The following is a 9174-nucleotide window of genomic DNA, read 5'->3' as shown; positions in this document are numbered from 1 at the left end:
GATGAAGGAACAACCGGTAAATACCATTTGTTGCAAGTTGCAGTCAGACTAGATTTTTTGTTTGTTTGTTTTTTGTTTTTTGCTAAAGAGCTCACTGGATAGAGGCAGAGAGAGAGAGAGAGAGACGGAAAAGCATCCTCCTGTGGTCTGTGCTATGCGCAGTCCCTTTTCCATTTCTCCATCCCATCAGGATTTGGGGCTTGCAGGCAGCTATGCCTAGAATGTTTTTCAAGCCCTGGGAGCTGGGATTCAAACCACAGTTGGCTGTGTGGAATCTGGCTCCCTGTACCACTAGTCTATGCCGCTGTTTACACAGCCTTCTGGAGAACTTAGCCCCGGCTCCCTCAGGCATTGCCACCTAGCTGGTGCTGCACCTGAGTCTTTACAAAGCTATATTTATTTAAATTCATTCATTTATTTATTTATTTATTTTGCTATAGTTACTCACCAGAGAGAGACAGAGAGATAGAGATAGAGAAAGAAAGTGAGAAATCATCTCCCAGGGGAGATGGCCATGCTGCAGTTCCTTATGCTCTAGTCTCCTCTCAGGATTTGGGGCACACATGTACATGTGGCCGACATGATTTTCCAGCCATGGGGTCTGGAACTTGAACCATGTAGCCAGCCATGTGGGATCCAGAACCTTAACTTCTGGGCCACTGCTGGCCCTAAGAAAGCTACTTCACCGTTCTATCAAGCCAGCTGCTTTGAGAAGGCAGGAACATCGTAAGATCCGTGAATCCCACAAGCAAAGGTTCAGCCCTATACGTCATTAGCTATGAAGTGAACTCCCTGATAAGAAGAAATGTTTGGTGGAATGCTAGGTCAAGACCCTAGCCCAGAAAACGTACTAGTTTATATAGGAAAAAATGCTTTTCCAGTTAAGTTTCAGACCCTTTCTCCTTTTTTTTTTCTTTCTTTCTCTCTTTCTTCCTTCCTTCCTTCCTTCCTTTCTTTCTTTCTTTCTTTCTTTCTTTCTTTTGTCTGAATATCTCACTTTTCTTTCCCAAATGAAGAGTAAGGATTGTCTAGTGTAGATTTGAGGACCTGGTGCTATGACATACTATACAACAATGTTCAAAATATCAAAAGATAAAACACATGTCAAAATTTTTTTGCATTGTTCACTTAGTCATGATCAATTTGAACATTGGGCATAAAACTAATCTAAAAATAGTACTTTTAACAAGTAAAAAATACTTCATTTCCCTTATGTAGAATCATAATCATTCCATTTTTATTCTGCATTATAAAGTGTAATAGATATTAGCAATAGAATCATTCAAAGAGCTTTCAAATGAATAAAATGGGACCAAAACAATCAATCTGTTATCACAGCTACCAGTGGATAACATATGAAGTTTGATAATATTAGAAATATTAGCACTTGGTAATAGAGCTTGGAAAGAATTAGCAGCATGTCATACTTTTTGCCCTACGCTGTCTCGAGCTGTGCTTCCCTCACGTGTGTTTTCACTGGGGTTTAGCTTTCATTAATACGTCCACATCTGCTTTGTCTGTCTCCCCAAGACTTTTTTGACGGTTGTCAAGTGGGACGTTGTCTTCCTTCCTTTGAAGGCTTTCGGAAATGTTATCTCTTGGATCTGGAGATCCGACAAAATTTTGCACATCCTGCATCTTCTTCCGTAGCCATTCCATCCTCTCCATCGACTTCAGGTGTTTGCCCCGGTTATGCATCAGCTGTATTTCACTCACAGATCTCTTCCTGGAAGAAAAGAAACAGGCCATTCCATTAGTTCTCCACTTGCAAATCATAAAGCCAACCTTAAAAATGCAATTCCTATGTCTTCACCATGCAGAATAAACAATAGTACTTACTTAATAGTTTCACCATCCGATTGTGTAAGGAAGCAAATTACAAACATGACAATCATCACTTTAGCCATGTCTTTGGCAGACATCATCTTCACTAAAAAGAAAAGCAAAGTGGAGGTATTTAAAGATATTTTTCATCTTTCAAAGCATACAAAAAAATGTATAGTGGTTTACATTTTAGTCATGTAATTGTATACAGAGGGTGACAGTAACTGAATAGGTTGGTTTTCATCAGAGGATTTTGGAATCAGCTCCTTTATTTTACAAATATATGAGTATTCATTATATATACATATAATTTTTTTTTGGAGAGGTTTTCTCTATAGGGCGCGTGTGCTTGCCAGACAGACAGAGACAGACAGAGAGACAGAAAACGAGAAATCACCCCCCAGGGGGGATGGCCATGCCGCAATCCGTTCTCCTCCATTCTCCTCTTGGGATCTTGGGCACACACGCACACGCGCCCGGTGTGATTTTTAAGCCACTGGGTCTGGGACTTGAAGCGCGGTCGACTACATGGGAGTCCAGTGACATAGCCATTATGTTAACTGCTGGTCCCCATATAATTTGATTTTAAAGTAAGATAGGCTAGTTTTACTTTCTTAGGTGTCTTTTTGACATTTCTTGTGCAAGTTTTAATATATGAATTTTAAGCCACAGAGGAATAAAAGAACTTACTTTTGAGAATTTCCATCTATCTTTTATGTCAGTTATCGCTAAACAATTATAATTTGCTAATTATAATGTAAAGTGGCTAATTCTCACTCTCTTATTTTTGTCTGTTTTGGAGAGATTTTTTGCTATCAGCCACGTGCATTTGCTGGAAAGGCAGAGAGAGATGGAGAGAGAGAAAGTAAATCACCCCCAGGAGAAATTGCCACACCACAATTCCTTCTCCTCTATTCTCCTCGGGATTTCAGGCACACTCGCACAGGGTCCCAGCTACTGGGTCGGAAACTTGAACTGCACTTAGCCATATGGGAGTACAACACCTTAACCACTACGCCACCTACTGGCCCCAAAATGACTATTTATTTTAACAAAGCACTTTAAAAAAAAAAGGAATTATTTATTTTATTTTATTTATTATCATTATTTCAATTTGCTATAGGACATGTGTGCTCATCACAGAGAGAGAGAGGGAAAGTGAGAAAGCAAGCCACCAGGTCTGGGACTCAAACCAGGTCAGCCCCATGGGATTCTAGTGCCTTAACCACCATGCCACTTGCTGGCCCTGACAAGGCATATTTTTAAAAAGTGTATTTATTTATTTAGTCCATGAGCAAGTGAGTCAGAAAGTTAGAGAGACACCCCCAATAGGGTCTTTATCCCCAGCTTCAGCGAGCCCCAAATCATGAGCACACATGTGCTCGGTGTGTTCTGGGAGGTCTCCAAACATAACCCAAGAAGCTTCCCATGTAGGTCAGTCTCCCTGAGTCTCACAGAGTGTTGTGTTACTGTGCAAGCATCTGGACTCCTTAATCAGATAAATGGTTAAAACTATTTATGATGCAAATCTATTTTTCACGAATACACTTATTTCAGGCACTGTAGTAAGAACCTTAAATACCCAAGAAATAAGCTATGTTTTAGTGATTTTTACTAAATTATCATAACTCTCAGCATGATAAAAGTATGTGTTACAGCATTTAAAAATGTCTAATTAATTACTTAGCATGAGGAGTTGGAGTTTCAGCTCTAAATAAAATGCCTGTCTGCAACTATTTTGTCAACATATTTTATTAACAATTATTTTTAGTATAATTTTTAGCTCTTTCCTCTTTTACTCATAAAGCTTCATATTAATATAGAATATTCTTGTTTTGACCAACAATATGTCTTTATAGTTGCCAAGGTTGTTATTATGGAAGTGTTTTTTTCCTAGTGCTCAGTATGCTCTTTCTCTCTTTTTTAATTGCCAGAGGGTGTGTATGGTCTCCAGAGAATAAGAGAAAGCATCTACCAATAAGGTAAGGTCAAGTCACGGCCCTTTCCTCTTCATTTCTCCAACCTACTAGGATTTGGGGCACACGCTCACATGTGCTTGGCATGTTTTTCATCCACTGAGACCAGGATTTGAACCACTTTCAGCCATGTGGGATCTGGCTCCTCATGCATAGGACCTAATCACCGTGCTACAGGGATGACCCTCTACAAACACTGGAGTGGCTGTGCATGCCTATTTTAAAGGGAAACCACATCATTTAGAAGTAGAATAAGAAACATTACACTCTGCTACATTTCTAGTCACCATGCAATATACAGCTATTGGTTAAGAACAGACAAGTATGTGCATTTTTGGCCTATGTTGAAATAAGCACTGTAGCTGGAGGACAGGAGTGTTGATGCTTAATTCTAGCCTTATCTCATGCAACTATGTGACTCATCTCTGCTTTCTTTCCTTGATCTTAATAGGGAGGTGGGCTTCTTATTAGAATGTCAAAAGTGGGGCTGGCAGGTGGCATGGTGGTTAAGGTGCTGGACTCCCACATGCCTGACTGTGCTTCAAGTCCCTGACCTGGCAGCTTGCTTTCTCACTTTCTCCTTCTCTTGCTCTCTCTCTGTCTCTTGGGTCAAATTAAAAAATAAATAATAATAACAAATAAAATTAAGTAAAGAAATGTTTTTTTAAATGTCAAGAGCTGAGGGGACCAGCAGGTGGCGTGGTGGTTAAGGGGCTTCAGAATACAAAATTAGAAAGTTCTCTTGCTCTCTCTCTGTCTCTTGGGTCAAATTAAAAAATAAATAATAATAACAAATAAAATTAAGTAAAGAAATGTTTTTTTAAATGTCAAGAGCTGAGAAATGACTGTAAAACATCCTTAAGATTCAGTTTTCAGAATACAAAATTAGAAAGGTTGTCATTTTTTTAGAGAATAAATATTCAGCAATCAAATTCAGCTTATCCAGCATTCATATACAGATTGTGCTTGTTATGAGCCTTCAAATAACAAATTTAGATAAAGATACTCTGCAGGAAAAATGGACTTTTAACTCTCCTTCTTAAATTTATATTGATTATTTTAACCAGAATTATTTATTCACCATCAGTTTTATTTCAAAATTTCAACAAAAATACTATTAAAGCATAAAATACAAAATTTCAGTTGTTTTCCTGTAGTTTTCATAGAGTGTTTAGTAGCATGGTATCCAGAAAGACTTCATCACAATAATAAATGAGTGAAGAGTTTTCAGTAGTGTAAATTTATTTTCTTTGTGGCACTTCATAGTAAACATAAATTCAAACTCACCTAACATTTCACCTTGAACAAAGAGCATGATATTTGTAGAAAATGATACATTAAATAATTGCTTTATGGTAAAAACGTATGGAATTTAAAAGAAAAATCTGACGTGTGCTTACCTTACAATGTCCTAGGACAAGATCTTCTTTTAGTCTGCTTCCTTCAGCAGCCGAGGGCTTTATTAATATGAATAAGTTTGAGAAAGCTGGTGCACTGGGCTGCAGACCCTTAAATGTGACTTATATAGAGGTCTCTTGCTCACCAAGGAAAGCTTTTTTATTATTCCGGATGACGTCACTCCCAGCTGTCTGGATCTCAGCTATAGGGCCAGAGCAACACTCACCAGCATTGGGAGGTGCCCACTCCCCATAAGTTTTAGATAATTGCATACCGAAAGGAAAACAGTATGGGAGCTGGGAAAAGAGCTTATGGAAAGACATTAACAAATAGTGAATTGTACCACCGACGAATTTGGCCTGGACTGATGAATCTGAATTTGTGCTAGAAGGATGAATTTCAAAGATCTATGGTAACGTCATCATCATTTAAAAGTAAAGTCTGAAAATAAGAATGTTTGTTATAACCATAGTAATTGTTACAATTACTATGAAAAGTATAATGATCATATACGTTATGCTTGTTTTTCTTTTTTTTTTTTTAACTAGCAATTGTCCACCATCCACAACACTCTTGGTTAATCATCTTTCAAAAAAAATAGATACAGTGCCATTTTTTAAAAGGAATTGTGGAAAGTATTGGAGAAACTGCTCCTAGTACATCACATACATTTTGTTATATTCCTGTTAAGAAAAATTAGAAATAAAATATTTTTTAAAGAATTATTTATATATTTAATTTTATTTGTTATTATTATTTAATTTTTCAGTTGACCAGAGAGAGAGAGAGACAGAGAGAAAAGTAAAGTGAGAAAGCAAGCTGCCAGGTCCAGGACTTGAACTGCAGTCGACCATGTGGGAGTCCAGCACCTTAACCACCGTGCCACCTGCCAGCCTCTAAATATGGTTTTATAAACTCATTATTTCACTGTTGTTGTAAAGACATGCTTAATACCCTGAATTTTGAGATTTCCCCATTTCTTTGGGTAAGTTTGACATAATTGATAGCCTTCAGGAAGAATGCTATTAGTGCCTTTACTGTTTTCCTCCTAAATTACACTTATTCATAGGATAAAATGTCATTCTGAAGGCAACCACATTATCAATGCAAGTTTACAGAAAAATAAAGCAAACAATTTAGACAATGATCATTTTTTCACTTATCAAGCAAATATACTTACTATCTACCATCTGTCAGGGCTACGTAATTCTACGTTAATTGAGACATAATCTCTACCCTCAAATTGAACACATAATTGTAGTATAATTTCATCGGTATTATAACAGAGATGTGTCCGGAGACTTATAAAAGCTCTGAAGAGAGAATGACTAAATTACTCTGTAGTTGCTGGAAGCTATGTGTCCTCAAGGGCGAGTATGAGTTTTCTGTCGGAGATGGTGGAGAAGGACAGAAGAAAAGGAATGTGCAAGGCAGGGAGGCAATGGAACCTGCATATTGAGTACACGCTGCTGGAAGGAGAGGGGAAAAGGGTAGTGACTCTAAAGAAGGAAGTTGGATCCAATTGTGGAAAGCTAGTATGTGTATTCCAAGGTCTTGTCTCTTTGTCCTTTCTAAACTCTACACGTGTACATTAATAATATTTTTTGGTCGTTCAGGTTTTTCAGAGGGCTGCTTGACCTTCCCACCAAGAGACAGCTGCCAAGATCTGACAGTTTATCTGAGCCATCAGGTGCAGAGACTGCAGGCATTCAGTAGAAGAAATCATTTAGGAACGAGAAGGATAGGGGCCATGAGGGCACAGGAGGCCGATGACACTGTGACACATGAGAGCTGAGCACAGCAGTTTGCTGTGAAGAAGTCAGACGCTTAGAATTATAAAGTTTTCCAAACGCAGGATCACATAACCCACTGTATTCATCACATTTGGGAAGGATCAAGTGGTCTGTGTTCTGCCCCATTGCTTTATGGGAGGCTTATCTAGAAATGGATACTTTTTCCTTCTGTTTGCTTAATAGGAATCCATTTGGCTTTGGTGGACTAGCATAAGAAGAAGATTCCAGGGTTAGAAAAATCCAGCTTTAGCTCTTCTAACTCCATGTTTTCTGTAGCAATTGGATGTTGTTTATTTCTAAAAACAGATTTATTTAGGTATATTTGATATAAAAAGAACTGTATATATTTAATGTGCACAATTCGATAAGTCTGGACATGCAAACACCCATTATACTATCACCACTATCAAGGCAATAGAATTATCCATCAGCTCCCAAAGCTTCCTTATTTCTCTCCCCCTCCCTTATATTTTCAGAAGAATGCTTAACATGAGACCTACCCTTTTAACAAAATTTGCACAATACAGTATTATTAACTATATAGGTGGTACAAAATTGACTGCAGACCTCTAGAACTTATTCCAGATGGTGTATCTAACAAATGCTGCTATAGACTCTGGGATCTACCAGGATACTATCTGACTAGCCCTTTGAAGATATGGAGCCACTCTCACAAAATATTGCCTTTTGTCTTTCATCCATTCTCAGGTAACACCCACCTCTGCATGAGTTTTCAGCTTTCTGCATGTTTACATGGATTACAGAAATGTTGGGGTGACATACATGGTGTGCACAGCCAGAAAGAGGCATCTCTAGAGACAAAAATTGATAGAACATGGAGAATTACTGGATGCTTGGGAAGAGACAGCCTTTAAAAAAATTATTATTTTATTTAACTTTATTTATTTATTTATTTATTTATTTTTAATTTGACCAAAGCGGAGCAGAGCAAGACAGAAGGTAAGTGAGAAAGGAAGCCGCCAGGTCTGGCACTCAAACCACAGTCAGTCATGTGGGATATAGTGCCCTTAACCACCATACCACCTGCTGCCTCCCCCTTTTTTAAGAATTATTTTAATTAACTTTATTTTTTATTCGCTTATTTATTTTAATTTGACCAGTAAGGGACAAAGTGAAAGAGAGAGAGAGAGAGAAAGTGAGAAAGCAAGCCACCAGGTCAGGGACTTGAACCACTGTTGGGCACATGGGAGTCCAGCACCCTTAATCACCACACCACCTGCTGGCCCCAAGACAGCCTTTTTAAATATAAGTAATATTTCTGTCTTGTCACAGTCTAGACCTAGGGTATCACTTGAGTGGGGAGGGGTTAGATGTTTATTTGATTGAAAAGATTTCTAGTTGTGCAGTTGCTTCTGCAAAGTTCTCTGTGACCCAGATAAAGAATAGAACATGTCCTTGAGCCTTCCTCACTCAAAAGTCCCTTGTAATCTACTCTATTCCCATCCTTTATTTCTTAAAGAAGTTGAGGAAAAGTAGGATCAATTGAAAGTCATCATTTTTTAAACATAAGAAAGATGGAGTGCCAAAGCAATTTTTAAAATAATTACTTACTTTATTATTATTATTTTTGAAAGAATTACTTTAATTTTATTTATTATTATTATTATTTTATTTTTAGTTTGACCAGAGAGAGAGAGAGAAAGGGAAAGTAAGAAAGTAAGCCGCCAGATCTGAGACTTGAATCACAGTCAGTCATGTGGGAGTCCAGCACCATAACCACCATGCCACTTGCTGACCCCAGCTCTCTCAATTTAATTGAGCAAAGGCTCAGATTTTTGGTAACCTTCTTCAGTGAGCTGACTAAACCACTAAGGTCAGCACTGTTGATTCTAAATATTCTCCTTTATTGTCCTATGCATGTAATGATGCTTTGCAGACCAAGTGTTCCAGTTTGGAGTTCACATAATGTGGTGTGCTCATTTAGTATGGATCTTCCTCAGGGTTACCGAGATGACTCTCTGCTCTATTCCCCATTTACCTTTGGTAGAATCTGATGAAACTATGGTACTACAAAATAAATATGTCTTTCTTATCCCTTCCCTGTGTTCAACTAGAGCCAATAGGTTGTGTATCCAGGTCCAATTCTTTCTTTTATATTTTGAAAATAGTGTAAGGAAACAATAGGACAGGGAATTAGTGAAGCTCTAAGTAAATGATTTGGT

The 9174-nt window shown here is 37.9% G+C and overlaps 1 protein-coding gene and 1 long non-coding RNA gene across 4 annotated transcripts in view; one reads left to right on the top strand and one right to left on the bottom strand.

The window, feature by feature from the left end:
* Positions 1 to 1438: 1438 nt before the first annotated feature.
* PTH (parathyroid hormone) overlaps positions 1439 to 9174 on the bottom strand; it is a 99871-nt gene continuing 92135 nt past the window's right edge. For 2 of the 3 annotated variants that reach the window (XM_006142541.1, XM_027768845.1), the window contains exons 2-3: positions 1840 to 1930; positions 1439 to 1726 (exon numbers count right to left, since the gene is read on the bottom strand). In XM_006142541.1, coding sequence (XP_006142603.1) covers positions 1474 to 1726; positions 1840 to 1925 — 339 coding nt within the window. In that variant the 5' untranslated portion in view covers positions 1926 to 1930 and the 3' untranslated portion in view covers positions 1439 to 1473. Of the gene's footprint in view, positions 1727 to 1839; positions 1931 to 7710; positions 7855 to 9174 lie in introns of those variants that run through there. The other variant, XM_006142539.1, reaches the window with a different exon arrangement.
* Positions 7918 to 9174, top strand: part of LOC106733989 (uncharacterized) — a 4211-nt gene continuing 2954 nt past the window's right edge. Inside the window, exon 1 of the long non-coding RNA XR_003548130.1 lies at positions 7918 to 7951. This is a non-coding gene — a long non-coding RNA (uncharacterized LOC106733989). The remainder of the gene's footprint in view (positions 7952 to 9174) is intronic.

The sequence above is a fragment of the Tupaia chinensis genome, unplaced genomic scaffold (assembly GCF_000334495.1).
Source record: "Tupaia chinensis unplaced genomic scaffold, TupChi_1.0 Scaffold000077_1, whole genome shotgun sequence".
NCBI lineage: Eukaryota > Metazoa > Chordata > Mammalia > Scandentia > Tupaiidae > Tupaia > Tupaia belangeri.
The sequence above is the reverse complement of the archived record's forward strand: the minus strand, read 5'-3'. Positions and strand labels throughout refer to the sequence as shown.